The sequence below is a fragment of the Uloborus diversus genome, chromosome 8, assembly GCF_026930045.1.
Source record: "Uloborus diversus isolate 005 chromosome 8, Udiv.v.3.1, whole genome shotgun sequence".
NCBI lineage: Eukaryota > Metazoa > Arthropoda > Arachnida > Araneae > Uloboridae > Uloborus > Uloborus diversus.
Window position 1 is genome coordinate 14516529 of NC_072738.1, and position 22441 is coordinate 14538969.

The following is a 22441-nucleotide window of genomic DNA, read 5'->3' on the forward strand; positions in this document are numbered from 1 at the left end:
GAATGGAGAGGTCAGTTTTTCCACCACTAAGTAAAGTCCCGGCAGTTCCGTGAAAAAAAGAAACATCGCTAAAGCCTGATGACCGATTTTTTACTACTGGTTGTATTTATTAAGTTTTTCAGTTCCACCGGGTATACCAAGAAAATACCCGGCCATTCCATATACCATTCCATATTACCATATACCATTTCCTGGTTTTGTCGTACCAATCTTGTTTTTTAGAATTGTTTTTGTTGATTCTCTGCGACAAAGGCAAACATAAGTCCCCCATTGAATTTCCGCTTGATTGACATATTTTGCCTTTTATTTTAATTGGACTTCCTTTTATACACAATAAAAACATTTCAGAAAGGTTGCTGGAAAATAATGTTCAGCTGATGTGCAAATTTACTGCAAGGAATTTATCTTGCAAAAACCGAAAAAAAAAAACATTCTGCTGAAATCAGTAACCTTCCTGAAGTTATCCTGAATTACTTCTGAAGAATTCCATAGCCTTCCTGGTTAACACCAGCTGTGTTATCTAGAATCTTACATAGGTGTAATATAGCAGCTTCACACCTTCTTGCTTCTCCAGATACGCTCTAAGATATCTTTTATAATCACGGCCTCAGCAGTGACAAACTTGCAATCTGTTCTAGACTAGCCATAAACGAGCTGATCCCGAAACACTTATTAAATACGCTCAGTTACCTTTTATACTGGTAGCTAAAAATATTTTTCACAACAGTGCGAATTATGCATTCGCACAATTTGTAGAAATTCAGCATGCTTTTTGACAAAGATACTTCATTTTTCTCAGGAAGAGAATAAAATCCTGTGAAATTCCGAAACTTTCCACGGAAATAATCAGTAACACTTCGGAATTTCTTTTACAGTGTCATTTAATATTGAACGACCATCATAGTATTTCTGTTGACGTTCTCCTTGCTATATGTCGTCACAGAGATTTTTTTGAAATGTTTGCCATATAGCAATAGGATTTTAAAACTGACATAAAAGTTAAAATAGTTATAAGCAATTATCGGAGTTTAGGAGCGAAGTAAGAAAGTTACATTAATCAAATAAGGTTAGCTTCCGAGGTTTTTCGTTTTCTATAAGACCGAGTTCCATACTTGCTGCTCAATAAGTTGGCAGGAGCTTTAACTTTCAAAAGACTTTGGAAATATTTCGGACCAAGAAAATGTTCTAAATGAATTCACGTGACAAAATTCCGATTGGCTAATAGGATAAATAATGTAATTCAACTTAGAGTTGAATCTTTCTCAATCCCGGGATGCCTTTCAATTTCTTGTACTCTTTTTCTTCAGGAAACTTGCTTTTTTCACATGCCTCTTTTTTTGTGTGGGGGGCAATTTTTTCCTGATATTATATTTGTGAGCTATATTCTTTAACTATATCGTTTCTAATGCCTAAAAACGATCATGAAGAATATTTCTCCAAATAAGTTTATTTATTTTGTCTCTTTGTCAATTTCTTTCCTATTGAATGTTCTTTCGTCATTGTTTTAACTTTTGACTTTGAATGACGGGAAATAATGTGCAATTACTCTTTAAGTTTAGAATTTTCTAAACTTCATGTACTTAGTTGGATTCATTAGCAGATGTTTTTCATTTCGATTTTAGTATGAATAAAAAAAAACTTAAAAAATAACCCGAAATGCATGCAAAATTACAACTTTTAGAAGTACGGATTAAGATCGTCTATCTGCACTACTTGAATTCAAAAACTACTTTGCTCGAAGCGGACCTCAGTTATAATTCCTTCGGATAAATTTTGTGGCATTAGCATTCGATGTTAAGAGTGTGCTATATACCTTATTCTGTGCGGCTGCAAATACATGTAAAGATTTTGGCGATATTCCATGCTGGTATCGGGATACTTACTTCAAGCGTACACCCAATCCTCACCTTTCACTTCGAAGAGAATACAGATACAGATACAGATCATAGATAATATGAGCCAGAGCGAAGTTCTTTTACTCTGTATGAATGATAAGATGTGATGGAGTTGACATGAGTTAGGTCATGAGGGGGGGGGGGGGAGGAGGAAAAAAAGAAAAAAAAAAGGAGTCGTTTCAGAGCCACTCTATATACATATTTACATCATGAGTTAAGAGCAATGTAATGGATAAAATAATTGGAAAATCCGAATAAATGTGAAATACTAGGATAAAATAATAACATGAAGTTGAGAACATGAATGAAAATATAATACAAAAATATACAATGAGCGAAGGCATGAGAAGAAGAAAAACAAACTGCCAGACCAAACCTGGCAGTTTGCAGCAACTCCCACGAGGGGGAGCTAGTGAACAAAGTCACTAACTATACTAGGATTGCTAGCCCTAGTATCGGAGACTAATGGAGTGTGTAATGAATAAACATAAAGTCCGACGGAAGGTAATCGTTTATTTTTCTGTTTTTAGGGATACAGAGCAATCGAAGTTGGTTTTTATGTATATAAGAACAAAACAGTATGAAAGAAAAACTGGTAGCGAGACAAACTATTGGTTTAAAAAATAGTACGAATGCATAAACTATAGCCTGTGTCACTCTCAGTAAGAATATTTTTAAACTCAATTTTTCAAATATTTGCAATGGTTCCAGAGATTACCTCGAACATATAAACACACAAAAATCCGTCCTCTCTCTTTATAATATTAGTATAGATATTTCTCTCTTTGAAAACTTTGACAGAGTGTGCAAATTTTAAGCATGGAAATAACTTTTGTTACCAACGTTAATTGAACAGCATTAATTTGAATTTTTTTCATACGTTTTCTCGGCTATGTACATGTGCTTTATTTGTGCATATTCATTTGCACTTGACTAATTCAGTTTAGTTTCTCAAACGCGAAGTTCATCCTAATATGGAGTCGGAAATCAAGATAGTTTTTTTTTTTTTTAATTTAATGATAATACTTGTTAATAATGCATTTATTTGTTTTCTGTTGGGAATTAGCAGTCTCATCATTTGGTCAGTCCCATTCAAAAAATTCTGTCGAATTGCATCCGAGATAATTCAAGAGAACACGATTTGCAAAGTACAGCTTTTGTTAATTCTTACCAGGCTTCCTAATGGTATACTTAATGATGATTTTAACAAAACTTATTTTTTCTAATATTTGGGATAATTAGGATATCGGTAATGTTAGGAAGTCAAAAAATGCTTTTATTAGTTGTGATTATTTTTATTTTTCCTTGTCTAAAAATATTTAAATGTAGAAAAAAAAATTGGCAGAAGGCATGAATATTTATGAGTTACTCAAATGCAAAAATAAATTCTTTTCAGTCTTTATCAAAAAGTTTTTTGAAATCAGAGTGTACAAGTATTTATCATGCTGTGAGTAAAATTTTTAAGACTAATTTGAACGTAGATTTATAAAACATTGTAGGTCGTTTACGCTTTGAAATTTTACCAAGTTGGCAGGTATGTGTATCAGTGTGTTCAAATATCATTAATTCATTATAAACATTTGTACTTTTTTTTCTAAAACTTTTAGACGTTGTAACCGCAAAGAATGATCCTTCATCTGTATCTACTCTTCATATTGATGAGAGGACTACAGAATCACCAAGTAACGTTTTTTTTTTATTTTCTGATTTCTTCCAAAATATCAGTAATGTTTTGATAAAAACCATGTTAAACTCATTTGCGCTGTATAACTTACTTTACTTACCTAAATAAGAATTACTGTAATAATTGAGTGGCTAGGATTTTTTCTTCTGGGTTCAGCAGAAAAACACTTATACTGCTTTTTTAAAACAATGTTTACGCCCACTGGTGTTTATTGTTTACAGCTTCACGCAAACAAGTAGGGAAGGGATTTTAAATGTTTTGCTCAATAAAATATAGTATTTAACTTATACTTTGCTATTTTATTTCAGAGCCTGTCGCCAATGCTGCTCGCACAAGCCGCCCGCAGGCATCGAATTGATTGCTTACTTTTGTGTGGATATTCCGTTTGACAGCTGGTGTAAAACTTATGGCGACCTTGTTGCCTGCGCCAGCGAAACGGATAAGTACCCATTCACCACACAACACAAAAAATGCAGTCGGCTTTAAAAAAAAAAAGCTACCAAAGAAGTATTTCGCCTCACCAAACATGGAAATCACGATAAATAGCTGAGATTAGCTCTATTTTTCAATATACAGAGTCAACTGGGATAATAAAATCTCACTAATGCTCTTTTTTCCTAAAAGCACCCCCCATAGTCTTCTAATCTTCGACCCCTGTGGTTGGGATAGAGAATCTCCCTACATAAAATCCAAATGGAAGAAATTAAAATCGTAGAAGGAGTAATGCCCAAAATGAGTCTGTATTAGATTCCCCCATTTCTGCTTCCGCCCATGCTGATTCTACTGGGAATAATGAAGAACTTCGTGAAAGTTGTGAACAAAAATGGTTTTCTAATATATCTTAGAGGCAAATTTCCAAGATATGATGAAATTGAGGTTAAGGAGAGAATATTTAACGGCCCTTCAACTGCGCGCAGTTATGAAGATTACTGTTTTTGATAACAATTTTGAAGGAGAGGAAAAAAGCACCTAGGAACCCCTTAAGTGTGTATTACAAGAAGTTCTAAGAAACAAAAAATACAAGAACTGAAAACAGTCGGTCAAAAAGTCGCTAGAGAAGTTTGGGAGCCATCGATAAGATATATGTATTTGAAATTCTATTTCGATCACTTCGTTCAGGATGTTTCACTTTGAAACTGTGGAGCTATCCGCGATGAGCATGACGACAGATCATCTTTACAATAGAACACAGATATTAGGGTCATTGGTCTGAGCTAAAGCTTGCAAAAAGGGCTGAACTTTTGCAAGTGATGATCTTTCTTTGACGTACAAGAAGCGATCAAAAATGAAGCCTTTATAGCAATAAGACAAAAGCAACCGCTGCTATCAGAAAAATAAACATTGTTTAATGAAACAGGACCTATTAAATAAAATTTCTTGCACAGGATTTTTTTTTCTTTTTAACTTTACTTTAAAACCGATATGTGGTTGTTGTGCATCTTTCTCCAGTTGTCTTTTTGTGTACCTTGAAAACAAGAGCGAATAAACAAATTCACTAAAATATTTGTTTTTCTCGACCAAAAGTTAGTAGCAATTGACTATTTAAAACCAGGATGCAGACAAAAAGTTTTTTTTCGTTCTGTAGTGCTATTGCTACGTCAGTCTGTTTCGGTGCGATTGCCAAGTCACTATATTTATTATACAGATACGGATGCCTAAAATTGAAACGGTCACTATAAATATTGCAATGTATCTTTATAGGAAATGATTTATTGCAAAGTCGTTACAAAAAGGTGTTTAACTAGAAAGGGAGTAAAGCAACTAACTCGGATTTAAGTGAGATCTCACAATTTTTACGGTGGAAGCAAAACTTGCATTTTTGTATTCTTTATGTTTTGAATGGGATCTCATTTCGTTTTGAAGTTATTGCTCCCTACACTGTAAAAACGATTCAGAAACGTTCCTGGAAAATAATAGGCAGCTGATGTGCCCAATTTCTTTCAGTAACATATCTTGGAAAAATCAGACACGTTTTCTGCTAAAAGTCAGTAACCTTCCTGAAATTAACATTGAAACTTTCTGAAGTGCGAAATCTCCCCTGTTATAGCCAGTCATGTCTCTATAACCTTCAAGAAAAATTAAGTAGGTTTAGTGCCTTCGATTAGAACCTTCCTGATTTACCAGAAGTCTCCATAAAAATCAGAGCGACCACGGCCAAAGCTATGCAAGAAGGAACCAAGCATATCTCTTGCCTACAATCCCAACCTTACAAAGCTGTAGCTAGCCGCATGACTTTTTTGCCTCTATGACCTTCAAGAAAAATTAAGTAGGTTTAGTGCTATCGATTAGAACCTTCCTGATCTACCAGGAAGTCTCCATAAAAATCAGAGCGACCACGGCCAAAGCTATGCAAAAAGGAACCAAGCATATCTCTTGCCTACAATCCCAACCTTGCGAAGCTGTAGCTAGCCGCATGACTTTTTCGCTCTCATTGGGAGCTTAATCACGGCCTAGCAACTTTAGGCCGATAAACTTAACAAATACTTTCATTCAATCTTTAAACTGGTTGCTAAAAATATTTTCCACAACAGTGAAAAGTCTGCACGCGTGCACCTTGCAGCGATTCAGGAAACTTTTTTGTGAAGATACTTGTTTTTACGGGGAAATAGGTGAAAACGTGTGAAATCCCGAGACGTTCCGCGGAAATAACCAGTAACGCTTCGGAATTTTTTTACAGTGTAATACACTGAATATCAGTTGAAAATGAAACCTGAATACGGAAAATAGTTCTCCAAACGATATTCAGAACCGCACTATGCTGCGGACACTCGCTTGTGTGATAAATTCACTTTTGTCTACCAGGTTGTTGGCACTCTCAGCTTCAAAGAGATGACATATTTCTCCAGCTCGGTTATTCACTATTCCTGATTGAGGAGTTCTAATAAGAGCGAAACTGCAGTCCCAGGATGTCATGACCGGGCTGTCTGGTATATTGCATGTAGTTCTGGCCTTAGCCCTGGCTTGGGGGCGGTAACTTACTGCTAAATTCCCAAGGTTTACCTTAAATTCATTAGTCGAACCGCACCATGCTGCGGACACTCGTTTTATATAAGTTCACCTTATCTACCTATTTGTTGTCACTCTGCTTTAATGAGATGACATCCTTCTCCAGCTCTGTTATTCACTATTCCTGACTGAGGAGTCTCCTGATGTAATAACCGGGCTGTATGCTAAATGCATAATAAACAAATCCAAAGGGGAAGATTTCAAGTCCCACAATTTCGAAATTGCCTGAAAACAGTTGAAGAATTTTATTTATCCACACTTAAATGGCAAAAAGACAAATTTAAAATTGTTTTTAAAGAACTAAAATTACTTATAACGTTTTTCCTGTTTGGTTTATTTCAAAAAAACATTTCAAAAAAATTATCGAACGACTCTTCGTTGCACAAACGAATAAATAGAGGTTAAATAACAAAAAACAGAATAAAAAGGGGAAATCTCTTATCGGAGAAGCCTAACAACAGTTGAAGGTCCTTATTCGTACACATTTGAGCAAAAATTGACATGATTCAAATGTTAGATTACAAATTGGTTTTCCCTTACTTAAAATGCTTATAACTTTTTTCCTCGTAAATTAAGAATTTCCGTTTTTTTCGTCCTTAGATAGAAAATGATCTTAAGAGGTATTTTTCCACTCTGTCCAATGAAACTAAATTCAAGGTGGTACGATAATTCTTTTCTGTAAAAAGAGACATTTTGCGTACAAAACTTAAATTTCGAATAACAAAAGAACCGTTCATCGAACTGTTTTTGAAACGGTCAATAAACCTTCCCAGCGCTAACCAACACAAACTGAAACTAGAATGTTGTGGCCATCACGAAACTTTCTTCTATATGTTTCTTGTTTTTCTGATCCCTCCCCGCATGCTTGACGAAGAAGCAATATTCCCCCAAAAAAAAAAAAAAATTACACATGCAAAGACTTGACGACCATCCCAATGTCTGAATTATTGCAAAAGCAAAGCAAAGAACGAAAATTGAAAGTTATTTTAAAACCCTTGTTTGAATTAATTACAAATATTTTATTTGTTAACAAACATAAGATGGCAACAGTTAAAAATTTTAAATCATTGAGATAATTTTTCCGATCATTTCCATACAATTAAAATCACGAGAAATACGCAGACGACAATCTATTACGATTTATCTTTCTTATTGTTGCATTAATAAAGCTATTTTTATTCGCAGAAAAAAAAAAAAAGATCAACACCTCTTGCAGCGATTGGCGTCAAAGTTGAACCGAAGCCTGTTTACATATGGATTCACATATATTCCAAATTTCAACCAGAACGTAGCATTACTTCTTGAGATAGGGCACTCAAAGTGGAAAAAAAGAACGGGTGATTGCGCTTTTGAGATACAGCAGTCACAATTGACGACAAAAAAAAAAACGTTTAATAGCTCAACCCCCGTTTGAGTTATTGACACCAAAATTGAATCAACACCTGTTCCTGTTAATGGCAACATATGGATTAAATTTTGTTTGATTCCGCCAGTTACTTCCTGAGGAATAGCAAGCACGCGCAACTCAAAAAACGTCCCATTGCTCCACCCCCCTTGAAGGAATTCGCGCCAAAAACCAATGGGCACAAGTTCACATAGGGGCACATATGTGTACCGAATTTTGTTCGATTTCATGCGGTAGTTTTTGCTGTAGAGTGGCCACAAAAAACTGGTCACACGCAGTCGTGACACACACACACAGACAGACAGACATTTTCCAAAAATAGTCGAAATGGACTCAGCAAACCTCAAAACGTTCGAATCCGTCAAAATTCGAAATTCGAAAATTTGCACGAATCCAATACTTTCTTCTATATATTAGATATAGAAGAAAGTATAAAACGAAATCGGTCCAGTAATTTCAGAGTTTACCCTGGACACACACATTTTTTAAATTTGTGTTTTATGTATATAAAGATTTTCTATAAGTCAAGATTAAACATAAAGTGTTAGAACTTAAAAATGGGCATATGTTTATTTTTTTAGATCTGATAAATAATCACGACTGTAGCGATAATGGAATTCCAAAATGGGATGCAATTAAAGAAGAAGTGAAGTGTGTACGCAATCCTGGCTTTGGTGAAGAAGACTGCAGGAAAAGTGAGATTAAAAATGTTGACGTTTATAGCTAAAAGCATAAAAATGACCTAAAAATTGTAAAATTAGTACTAGGAATAGTCGAAACGTATTTCGAGCTACATCGAAATGTGTATGTAATGTGTGCGCTATACATGGCAGTGTAGTCAGGAATTAATATTGCTTCTTTTTGCAGTTTTAACTTTACTTTTACGATTGCGTTTTATTTATAAATTATTTTGCATTTACTTTGAAGCTATTAAGATTTCCCGACATAGTAAATGCTCCATCACTGCAAGCGTTTGTGCAGTGGTAACAATGGATCTCGTTGCTTTTCATTTATTTAGCTGTAATGGGAAATTCTTCATTGCCAGTTGCAAGCTGAGAAAGTTCCTTGCAAAAAATATAATGATCTTGAATGCAGTCCTCCTTAGCAAGAGAATTGCACCTTTTACTGCAATCAACTGATTACAGTATTAAAACTTTTGATTCATCAATTTGAAATAAAAATTTTCCAGCTGATTGTAGTTTATCAACTAATCCTTTTTTAATGTCATTAATTCGTCCTAAAATCGTCTGGAATTGGCACTCTGATCACTTCATTCATTGTACAGGTTCCATCATTCCCGGTACGATTTCTTTACACGCTAAAATAAATGTTTCACCGGGTTCGTATGCAGTTGTAATGCAAATTGACTGCTAATTTCACTAGCAACATAATATCTAATCTCTTTCGCAGCTAAAATACATCTCCATTATTCTTATTTTAACTACTTCGAAAATACCGTGGAACACCAAGGTGCTTGTCGCGGCACACCAGTGTGCTGAGGCACACCGGTTGAAAAGTACTGCTTAGAGATATCGGCCAAAGGGTTGGACGAAACTTAGCATTTGTGATGCGCATCTGTAATCATTAGATGCAGGTTGAAGGAGAGGTGGACTCACGGGGCAGATCGCACCCACCCCAGCTCATTTCATTTCCTCCCAGGAGGACAGGTAGATTGCTAGCATGCCAATGATGAATCGTGCAGCAACCGTTAAGAAACATAGCACAACAGATTCAGTCTGTTGCGCATCATTTTGTACCGCTCTTACCATTCGCCGCTGGTTGCAGCAGAGTGAAATATCCATTGCTCCAAGGAGTCCGTTGCTTCGTTTACCGATGACTGAATACTATAATCGTTTGCACCGTCAGAGGTGCGATGAATGGCGTACTGTCTGTTTTCGTTACTCGAGACTTTCCGCCAATTTGCGCATGCGTCAGGTCTGCTCTGATTTTATCAAAATAGGGAGAGAGACCCGGAAGTAAAAGGTGCAAAATGACGCGTTCAGCAGTTCTTCTAGTGCGAGCGGAAAGTGCCCATCTCCCCTTTTTTAAAATGGAATCTATCCTGAATGCTAGTCTTTACTTTCGAGAACGGACAGTACATGGACAATAGACACAGTGTTTACTAAAACGTACCGCTACTGCCTTTACCATCACGATGGTTGGATTGAAATTTGAAGACACCGTTATGAGATGCTGCTGAACTGTTACGTTATTTATCACCACATTGGTTGCCCCCGGTATCATGGTTTGGGGTGATATTATATTTTACTACCGCACTACTCTAGTACGCATTGCCGATGTACTGAACTAAGGCCCCTATAATAAGGAGCCGACGCATCCGCCATCTTGGATCAAAATTCGTCTGCTGTTGATCCATTACCGTGGAGCATGCTTGTAAAACTATGTTATTATTGGCTGTATTAAAGACATAAAGATGGGTGGTTGTGTCGCAGTTAATGGTACAAACAGTAGAGAAAGGATTCCGCTCGTTTAGATTCCCGAATCAGGCAGAAAGAAGAAAAAAGTGGATCATTAATTGCCGACGTGGGGGCTGATTGGAAACCTGGACCTGGAGCGATTGTGTGTGAAGAGAATTGAAACACTTATTTTGAACATTAGTTTGAGACAGTTTCAGTTCATTTCTTATTAAATCTAAGCTGCAAAGAATACAAGGTTGTCAGAAATTGGACTACTTTATTTTCTTTCAAATTTTTATGCTGTTAAAGGAATTAGAGAGTTTATGCACTCATATATCATAAGTAATAGAAGTAATATTTGAATTACTTGATTTCTAATAAATCGAATAGTTTAAAAAAGTTTTTGACCACAATACTAACCAGCGAAGCTGTAATAGCTCGCCAACTAAAATTGCTTCAATTTTACGATTTGTTTGTTTTGTTTTTCGCTCATTCTTGACAATGTTCGTTCTCTATACTTGATAAATGTTGTTTCTGCTCCTTTTTGTTTCGAAAGAAGAACTTCTTAATCATTTCTCTATAATGGAAATGTTGTCATAAAAATTCATTCTCTGTAATGAGCGGTTGTTAACTTATGGCGACAACTTCGACGTCATTTTAAAGTGCTGCAGAAAGTTTTTAACGTAGCTTTAAAAGCTTAAAAGTCAGATGATTTTTTCAACAAAATAAAATAGGATACTCCTTTTAGGTGTACTGCGTCCCCCATAGCTTTTTCAAATTTAAATGTAAACAAGCTAGTTGAAATCTGATAAGCTAGTTGAATAAAAAGTTAGTTATCATTTTGTTTTCTGTAACTTCTTACAGTATCCAACCTGGAGAGCGGGGGAATTTAAGGTAAAAGTCCTGTGTTAACTGTGTCGTGCAAAATTTTTTGTACAAATTTAAAGCCTTTTACTTAAGTCTTGAATGTAAGTATAGCATTTTATTAGAAAACACTTATTTTTCAGCCTTTTTGTTTTTTTACAAACGTTGTAAATATTGACTACAAACAATTATTGATAAATTGCTGCAAACTCTATTGTGTATGTGAAGATATTATTTTTGCATTCAATGCACTAAATAGCTCTTAACTACTAATATTTTTGAAGTCATTTTTCTTTAAAATGCAGTGTGCATATCAGGGCTTGAAATTATAGTGATTTGCGGGTCCGGGACTATCCCATTTTTTGTTAAAGATTTTAGGTCTCATATTTTTTTAACCGGAGGATCAGACTAATTAATTCTCTTTTTGGGGGGGACAAAAGGGGGGGACGTTTTATCAGGAAATTTTTTAATGTAAATCCCTTTTTGAAATAAAATTTAAAACTTATTTTTATCCATGATTTTTTGACAAATATTTCAAACCAAATTTAGGCAAACATTAAATAAATTAATACTTTTAAAATATAATTAAAAAGATATGAAGTAAAGGAGGTTAAGTGACATAAATATTTTTTATTACACACTCTTTTTTTGCATGTACACAGTTATTTTTATTTCCTACGTACTTGCATTTTTATGTTGCGCATCTGCGTTCTTGTATTCACATAATAAGTTCATTCCAGATTCAAATCTCATTATGAATTTGCGAGAAAAAAAAATTCATTGCGCGAGTACGAAGCTGAGCTGAAAAGGGCGATAACGCGCCGAGCGCGGCAGCACGTCCGAACCCTTTTTGATCCAAAATGGCGGATAAATCGGCCTGAGTACTTATAGGGGTTCTACACTGAACAGCCAACGCTACATTTCTGAGACGTTGGAGCCCTTGGTCCCCTCATACATTCCGCGCTTGTAACCAGTCATTGCTCAGCATGATAATACACGACGACACGTGGCACGCAACGTTCAAGAGTTCTTCTGGAGCCGTGGCACCCTCTTAAGGAACCGAGATTCTTCATAATATATTGATAGTTCTTAAATTTTTTTCTTAAATAAGTTTTCTAAACATTTTTGATAAATGGTGACCATTGCTTAAAAAGGGAGACTTTGTGAAGTAAAAATACTTTGATCAAAAATCCAACACTGAATAATGCTTCGTCTTTTAGATCTTTTAGAAGAGAAGAAGTGTAGTGGAAATGGGCAAGCAAAATGGAATGTGATTAAAAATGAAGTCATGTGTGTATGCCATCCTGGATTTGGCGGTGAAGACTGCAGCGAAAGTAAGAATTCAAATAATGCCTTAACATAAGTTATTTCTTAAAAACACTACATTTTTTTTACAAAATTCTTCAGTTATTAAGTTATCAATAACAAAGCTTCATTTTTTGCATTAAGTTAAAATCTATGCATATTGCAGTCATTTTTCACATGCATTTTACAAATCAAATATGTGTGTTTCTGATATTGCCCAAGCATTTAAGCAGAAAATTAATTTTATGAAATTTCTTAACTACACTCGGGCTCAAAAATTAAAATCAAGATACTTGTCTTTCTTCATATAACGTTACACAAAAGCTACCTATTTAACGTAAATATTAGAACAGGATCCACATGGTCAGTGACGCAAGGACATGGAAGTTTAGGGGGGGAAAAAGATCAAAACGTCGTACTGATTTTTAAAAACCTGCTTAATGTTCTTAATCGGGACATTAAAACTAGATGAATATTTAAGGTTAATTCCACATTTTTTCTTCGCTGCGTAAGATAACTTATTTTAAAAAATAATCATTTTCTTCTTGTTGATGTTTGAATATTTATAAAGTCTTTGAAAAAGTATTGAAAAAATTTCCATCGAAACATTTTATATGATTAAAAAAAAAAAAAAAAACTCCTGGTGACTTCTTGCAAACTTTGTTGAGCGAAAAAATTCAACTGGTTGGTTGCTTTGGAATAATGAATGTGTCTTCTTTTTTAGATTTGTTACAAAAAGAGACTTGTAGCAGAAACGGAGTACCAAAATGGAACATTAGCATAGAGAAAGTGGTGTGTGTATGTTACCCCGGCTTTGGCGAGGATGATTGCAGCAAAAGTAATAAAATAATTAAATATTATTTTACTTTATTTTGTGTTATTTTACATTTTAATAGTTACAGCTTTTCCATAAGACAAGGAAAGAGATTTTGTTACAAAAAGGTATTACTGGAAGTGTGAAATTCATGTTGAAACTTTGTTTATTGTTATCTTTTTTTAACCATTAAAAGTTCAGTGTGTGATATAAGTGCAGTTGCGCAAGTATGATACTAAAAATAGAATGTATAAATATTTTTTAACTGAAGAAACTGGATACGTTTAAACTAGTAATCAATTCATGGATAAATAAATATTTTACTTTTTTCTTTTTTTTGGCAATCACGATTGCTTATTGTTCTCACTTGACAGTTTGACAGTTTTGAATTCCTATGATTTTATTTTCCCCCCGCCTCCCTCTGCAGCACCACCGTCGACTGGCCGCCTCACGATGCTGCTCCTCTTGCAAAGACCGTCTCCAGGTTGCGTCACTTACTTGCCTACACTTACACATATACCTAAACACACACATATATACAGACGCCTACACATACACACACAAACACATACACACAACTACCCACACACACACACACACAACCACACATGCCTACACACTCATACACATACACCCACACACAAACACACACGCCTACATACACACACACACTCGTGATTGCGAAATACATAATTTGAATTCAAGATGTCAAAGTTCAAATTAATTTTTACTTTTTTTTTTTTTTTTTTTTTGCACCAGCTTAAAATGCTATTATACTTAAAGTCCTATCGACGTTGCTTGAAAGTTTAAAAAAAAAAAAAAACTTTCAGAATAATTTACAAGTCATATAGCAGTGGCGTACCTTTTCAGCGCCACTTATCTGGTAGTATTTTAACTATGTAGTAACACAAGTAGTCTATTCCAGTAAGGAAAAAGTTATCCCTGAGAATCTAGGAATATGAAAACTCAGGCAATTTTCAAAAATGGATACTAACTTTGTAATATTTTGTCGTGAGTCAAAAATAACTTTTGAAATTATAAAATGATTAAGTTCTTGTTATTAACGTTTAAAATATTTATTGAGATCTTCTAATATTCAGTTTTGTATTTTTTTAGTTAATATCGATAATTATTTGTATTTTAAATAATTTTGACAATTAGTCAAGTGCATTCGGGCCAAAGTGAAGTTGTTTATTGCGTTTATTTACTCAACTTGCTAAATGTTACATTACTATGTTTTCATTTTTTTATTCATTTACACTCCTTCAACTAGTAATTCACTTATTTGTTAATTCATTTATTTATTCTCTTATTCATTCTTTCTTTTACTCATTCATTTATTTTTCTTGATTAATTAATTCATTAAATTATTCGCTTATTGATTTATTATCTTTTCATTTACTCATTTAACCTTTTATTCACTGATTCATTTGATCAAAAATATTTCTTTTATAAACGAATAGAAAATATGTCGTTAGAAAAACAGTTTGATTTTCACTTTGCCCCATGGGGGATAATTTTCCACATTTTTTTTTTTTTTTTTTTGAAGACGCAAATTAACAGCCAAAAATTAAAAATTCTCTTTCAATGCAAGTTTTATTAGAAAATACAATGTTCTTTCTTTATGTCCGGTATATTTTTAAAACAAATTTCCAATTTGTTCATTTTGAAAAAGCTCAGTCATCTTCTTTACTAATAATAAAGCAGAAAGTCTCTCTGTCCGGAGGATGTCTGTAGGATGTCTGTAGGATGTCCGTAGGATGTCTGTGACGCGCATAGCGCTTAAACCGTTCGGGCCGATTTTCATGAAATTTGGCACAAAGTTAGTATGTAGCATGGGGGTGTGCACCTCGAAGCGATTTTTCGAAAATTCGATGTGGTTCTTTTTTTATTCCAATTTAAAGAAAAAAAGTATCATAAATTACGAAATTATCGTAACGTGGAACCGTAACATGGGCACAAGCCAATTGGCGAGATACGAAATTATCATAACGTGGAACCGTAATGTCGGTACAAGCCAACTGGCGAGAAAATTCACTATACATTATTTGTAAATATACAGGCGAACCAAAAGACCTTTTGATTTTTCTATTGCGGGCGAAGCCGTGCGGGTGCCACTAGTATTAACTATTTTACTTTGCCCCACTTTCCCCTATGTTTTCATTCACCTGACAGATTATCCAACCTGCACTTGATGTAACTCAGGAAAAATTATAGACATCTCATCGGACTATTGCTCTGCACTAATATTTTTAATTGTGTTGTCGAGATATATCGGAGTGCTCGTGGTGTAGTGACCTAATGGTCAATTGATCAATCATTTAAGAAATTGAAAAAAAAAAAATTTAATTTTGACATCTTGAATTCAAATTATGTTTTTTGCAACCAGGAGTGTGTGTATGTACGCGTGTGTGTTTGTGTGTGGGGGGTATGTGTGTTTGTGTGTAGGGGTATGTGTATGTGTGTGTAGGCATGTGTGTTTGTGTCTGTGTGCTGGCATAAGTGTGTGGGTAGTGGTGTGTATGAATGTGTGTGGGGGGGGTATGTGTTTGTGTGTGTAGGCATATGTGTTTGTGCCTGTGTGCAGGCATGAATGCGCGGGTAGTTGTGTGTATGTTGTGGTGTGTGTGTGTATGTGTAGGTGTCTGTATGTATGTGTATGCTATGTGTGTGTAGGTGTATGTGTGTGTGTATGTGTGTGTGTGTGTAGTTGTGTATGTATGCGCGTGTGTGTAGGACATGGATGCAACCTGGAGACGGCTTTCGCTACAGGAGCAGCATCGTGAGGAGCCGGTCGACGACGATGGTGCGAAGGGTGGCGGTGGGAAAATAAAATGATAGGACGCCAAAAACAGTCAAATGAAAGCAATAAACAATCGTGATTGCTCAAAAAAAGTAGTTATTTATTTTTTTAGTTTGTATGTTTAAAGTATGCCTTTTATAAATTCTGAAGTATATAATAGTTGCAATATTTTTTTTCCTAAAATTGTATTTGTTTTTCTTTGTAGATCTATTAGAGCAAAAGACTTGTAGTGGCAACAATGGAGTGCCTAAATGGAACGCAATCGAGGAGAACGTGGTGTGTGTGTGTCATCCTGGCTTTGACGGACCAGATTGTAGTGAAAGTAAGAGAACCAGTTTCTACCCAAAATAACTATTGCTGAAAAATCAAAGTAAATTCGTGCGTACACTACATGACCAAAAGTATTGGGACACTTTCAAAAATTCAAATTTTTTTGCGGATTTCTCAAGAAATAAAAGATCAATTGCTCTGTAATAGGGAAGTTTTCGATTTTTCAATTTCATTTTTATATGATAGAGTAACATGTATGAACGTCATAGGTGAAAAAATTTTTGCGATACAATAAGTAGTTTTTTTTTAAATTAATTTTTAAAGTTCAAGTGCTTGTGACGTCAAATGGCATAGGAAGTGACGTCATGCGCTCTTCCGATAGGGGAGAAGCCGAAGGTCACGCATTCGACTTCGAAGACGAAACGTAAAAGGCTTATCTCCTCGCATTTAACTCCTCGCGTTTCTGGAACATTAAACCTCTCATCCTCTCGGAAATATTCTAATATCATCATTGATGTTACATGAGGAAGATTATTTAGATTGTGCTTTAACGAATCCGGTCTCCATAGTGTGTTCAAAAGGATTATTGAATTTCTAAAAAATAAAAATGTCAGCCCGCTCAAAATGTCCCTAGCGAAAACAAGGGATCTTCGGCGGAAGGCTGCCCATTCGCGCCCTGTGACGTAGGCTCGTGACGTTTCAGAAGAGCGCACTTTTGCGCGTGGATTTTTAAAAATTCATTAAAAATCAACCACGGTGTTTTAAAATTCGGCGATGGTGAATTTTTTAGTTTTGAGGGTCAATTAACAATATAAAATAGCCAAAATATGAACATTTAATAGGTTGCAACTTCCCTATTATTTTCACATAAAAAGTACACTCCAGCTGCCATTTTCCAACAAGAATTAAATCTACTGTTCATTTAGAGGACGAGCAACGAATTGAGGAAACAAAAAAAGGTTTTTGGTCATTTTTCATTGTAAATAGATGGGAATAAGCTATAAATTTCAGAATTAAGTTAAAAACCTATTCAGAATTTATTTTTATATTTTCGTGAAAGTATGTTTTATACCACGGAAATATAAGCATTTCTATCAAAAATGCAAATTTTTTTTGAAGGTTTTCGGCTCATATCACGCAGAGTTTTCCGTCAAACGTTACTGAACTTTCAGAATATTTGACAGTATATTAGAGAAACATAATTATGAAATTTGAAGTGAAAATATTGAAAATTGAATGAAATATGAACGTTTTAAGCAATTAATTTTTCATTACGCATGCGCGAAAGATAGCAATTTATAACATTCACATTCGAAAGCCCAGATATATCCTACAAGTCTTTAAAAATATCCACCTTGATATCTTTAAAATGTAAAAAGTTATCAGCGATCTAATGAGCCGAATTTCAATAATTCTTGGTTAGACGATGAATCGTGAGGATCGTTCGCAAATAATCCGTTCTTATCACATGAATCACTGTGCTGCGATAGAAGGAAAGTGTTGCCAGTTCGTGTTTCATAAATCGGAAAAGTTCTAAGCTATTCACTATATATATTCAGTAAGTTACCGCCCTATAGCCAGGGCTAAGGCAGAAATACATGAAATACACCGCCAACTCAGTCAATTCCAGCCGAGGACTGCAGTTGAAATTGCAGTACTCGCCAGGAATTGACTGAGTTGGCGGTGTATTTCATGTATTCACTATATACATATATAAGCTTTTACTGAAGTTCCTGAGTTATTCAGAAACATAATTAGCTTTTATAGAGAAGGTTTCTGAATTTTTCAGAAAGTTTCCAGGCTAAATTCAGATAGAGTACTGACTTTTAACGCGAAACTTTCCCTTTTTTTTTTTTTTTTTTTTTTTTTGCAAGAAATGTTACTGGTAGAAATTTTTCACATTAGCTGCCCATTATTTTTCAGCAATGTTCCTTAATTGTTTTTGCAGTATAGTTGGTGTGAAATAAATGCAATCATATCTTGCACTTAATAAGGTCACTATTAGTGTCAGACTTTTACCAAGGGTTTAATATCTTTAGTCTGTTTTGCCTCGTCACATTTAAACCCATGATTTGTTTTCGATTCTGAACCCTCTTTTCAAAAGCTGAGAACTAATTTCGAAATATGAACAGGCGGATGATGAAAAGGACATTTATTTCTGGAATTATTACTTGTTTAATATGTTTTCTAAAAAGATCTTCAAGCTAGCATAATCGAAAAGATAAGAAGTTTTCTCTATCATGAAGCATTATCAAACCTTTTTTGACCATAAAATTTGTAGCATTGGGGTCTATTACCATGTATAAAGCAATTAAATTATCAATAGCTTGGTATCTTTTAGAACTTTAGAGTGCATCATTGGATTTATTTATATATTCCTTTTTAATTTACCACTATTTTGTGCTGTTTTGTTCTAAAATATTTAATATAACTTTTATTAGTTTTGGAAATGGATATAATGGATATGAATATCCAAATGGAATATGTTCTACGCTAGACATCTTTTTTCCTAGTTAGTTTTTTGAGTTGCAGTATTTTGTGTCATTATGATCCTAATTACCAATATCATCAGTAACAAAATAGTATCCAAACTTTATTTATTTTCAAACATATTTTAAATGTTACTATTTAAGGTTTTTTATATTATTCAGAAAATGCAGATTTTTATTTTTTTTTAACCTTAAGTACCACACAGCTAGTTTTCTTTTGAGCATCAAGAAGAAAAGTTTTTTTCCCTTAAGTACCAAGAAAAAAGAGCATTTTTTTCCTCAATCGATTAGTAAAATAAGACAGAAATAAAAATCCAAGAAAAAAGTTGCACCAATTTACTACTCATATTTTAGTACAAAGTCTCGGATATTTATACATTTTTTTTTAGCATTTATTGAATTTATTACTAAGTGACGAGGGAAGTTTTTTAATTATTATACCCAAATTCGTTTTTTTACTTCCTTCTTTTTTTTTCATTGAACAATTGAGGCTAAATACATTTTATTTATAAAGAAAAACAAATGAGAATTATCAAATACGACTCATGACGGCAGATTATCTTGGCTAGAGAGTTAAAGTGAAAACATTAAAGGTATTTGTGTGTTTGAATAAAGCTCAATTTTGTCTCAAAGAGTAACTTAAAAAAAAAAAAAAAAAGATTTAAACAAGTCAAATTAGTAAATGAAAATTAAAAATGAATGAAATGAAATTAATTTAATTCAGTTAAAACTACGTAATTTGATTAAACTAAGTTGACTCAAATAATTGTTTTATCTCCGAGCTTAATGCAGACAGTTGTGAAATAAATGGGCGATCAGATTCTAATGGCAAGATGGTTATTTAAATGTCATAACCCTTTCACTGTTGATACTAGTTTTAAGTTCGAATGTCTCTTCTATCTATATGCATATTTTTCGTTTTACTGCTTTATCATGCTTAAACTTGCCTAAAAAATCTACTCCAGCTTAAGGATAAAGTAATGATCTGCCATATTTATGCTGAGAAGTATTACATAACTTCTCGAAAATTTAATTTGCTCCCGCTAGTTATTTTATAAGTTTTTATCTCTCTTAATTTTACACATATATTCTCAATTCATATGTTCATAATTATGCTTCCAATTGCAAAAATGTTTGAAATAAGATGCAGGGTTAAGATGTTGAAAGTCAGAAGTAAAAATAAAAATGAGTCAAAAAGTACAAAATTTAACTTTTTATACGAACCCTAGGTCCCCTAACTTATATATAGGGAAACGATCTCCATTGAAAAATAATTCCAACACAAAACGTTTGGCATTAGTACGACCAATATTTACCGAGCACTGTAAAAAAATTCCGAAACGTTCCTGAGTGTTTCCGTGTAACGTTTCGGCATTTCAATGGTTTTTATCCACTTCCTGGAAATATCAAGTATCATTGTCAAAAAGTTTCCTGAATTGCTACAAGTTGTCCAAACGCAGACTTCTCTCTGTCGTCAAAAATATTTTTAGCCCCCAGTTCAAAGATTAACTAAGAGTATTTATAAGATGTATCGGCTTCCATTCGATGACTGCTCGTCCATGCTGATTAAACTCCCAAAAGGTGCAAATAAGTACGAACTACGTAGCTTTGCAAGAATTGCAATCAAGAGAGATGCCTAATACTTGCAGTTCTGGCTTAGCTTTGGCCATATTTGCAATACTGCTTTTGCAACTGGTTTGATTAATGAAGAAGGTGCCAAGCTGTTATATTATCACTACTTAAGATTACTCTGAAGTTCCGGAGACAGGACTGGCTTTAAATGAGACGTTTTCTAGATTTTTCAGGAAGGTTACTGACTTTTAAAGGAAAACGTTCCTGGTTTTTGCGAGACATGTTACTGTCAGAAATTGGGCACATCAGCTGCCTATTATTTTGCAGGAATGTTTCGGAATCGTTTTTACAGTGAGATGTGAAATGCCGCGTTTTGTGACTTACACCACCGTTACACTCGCCGTCGATAACATCTTTCGGGGGAAAATATAGCAGTTAACAAGGGTTTTAAAATTATATGCATGCATATGCATGCATAGAGAGTGGTTTTTCGAATTGTTCGAGGCTTTGTAGTGTGTTTTTGCACATCGTGGCATGATATTTTCATTTATTTTCGGATAGGAATGAAAAATATAAATTCTGTGTTTTTTTACTTCGACAAACTGTCATTCTTCTTTCTGAAAGGGCGATAAGTTCCAATCTCATCTTGTGTATGGTCCCTTAAAACTTTGAACTTTAATGTCTCCTTGAGTTTTGGTCGCACAAATGTCAAGTTTTTTTCTGTTTGTAATATTTTTTGATGGAGATTATTTCCCTAAACATAAGTTAGGGGACCTTTAAGGCCGTATAAAAAGTTAAATTTTGCATTTTTAAATCATTTTTATTTTTACTTCAAACTTTCAATATCTTGTATCTGATTTTGAACATTTTTGTAGTTGGAAGTATACATCTAGGACTAACCGTTGTGAAAATAAAGGTTTTGCACGTTAAACCGGAACACCTTAAATATTTTTCGTTATTGAAACGTTAATTATCCTGCACTCGGCGTTGAAGTGCTATTCGCACAAAATTTGCAAATAATTTAACAGTTGTTTAATATCATTGAATTATTTAAGCTTGTCATCGTGTTTGATGCTTCTTTAAATGTTTAAAAAATCAGTAAAATAATAGTAAATACTTTAAAGACTCGATAGAAGCCTTTTTTTTTATGCAATCCTCTTTGGAAAAAATGTAGTTTTAAGGAATGAAGAGGTCATTTGTTTCGTTTTTTAGATCACTTAGAGAAAGTTATTTGTAGTGACAATGGAGTACCAAAATGGGACGTGACAATAGATAGAGGAATGTGCGTTGGCAAGCTTGGATTTAAAGGGAAATATTGCAGCCACGGAGTAGGAAGAAAGAGAGAAATGTCCTACGGGTTTGCTAGTGTAAAAGTGGCAAAGATTGTTCACTTTTTCAAGAGAGCGCTGTCGTCGAGCCGCTTCCGACAGGGACTTCTTAAGATTTACTCTACATGCTATGAGAAACTAATTCTGATAATATTCTTTATTATAAATTTTTTGTGCAAAAAAAAAAAAAAAAAAACTAAATTTACTGGGTTATATTTCCAATACAACTATTCCTTTTCAATTATGTCTAAATAACATTAACTTGTACTTTATGAAACTGAGTGACCATATGGTTTCTTACTTTCGCTTCAATCAGGGAAGTAAAAGGGAGGAGATAAATCTTTCCTATTTAGAAGTGGCAACGACTGTTCACTTTTTTTAGAGGGCGCTGTCGGTGAGCTGCTGCCGACAATGACAGCAGATCAATGTAAATGATGCTAAGTTTCTCATTTTTTAGAGGCAGCTATTAAAGCAAAAAAAGAAAAAAACTACTTTAAGTTGGTTGTAATAAAGGGCCAATATAGTGGACGATGTACGGCTTTCGTCTACAGGAAGTTAGCGCAGTATTTTGATGGAAAAATTTATTTTA

At 34.2% G+C, this 22441-nt stretch overlaps 1 protein-coding gene across 2 annotated transcripts in view; it reads left to right on the top strand.

Moving 5' to 3' along the window:
* LOC129227302 (tolloid-like protein 2) overlaps positions 1–22441 on the top strand; it is a 209626-nt gene that overhangs the window by 152361 nt on the left and 34824 nt on the right. For both annotated transcript variants that reach the window (XM_054861841.1, XM_054861842.1), the window contains 5 exons: positions 3503–3577; positions 8572–8685; positions 12492–12605; positions 13301–13414; positions 16399–16515. In XM_054861841.1, the coding sequence (XP_054717816.1) occupies positions 3503–3577; positions 8572–8685; positions 12492–12605; positions 13301–13414; positions 16399–16515 (534 nt within the window). The remainder of the gene's footprint in view (positions 1–3502; positions 3578–8571; positions 8686–12491; positions 12606–13300; positions 13415–16398; positions 16516–22441) is intronic.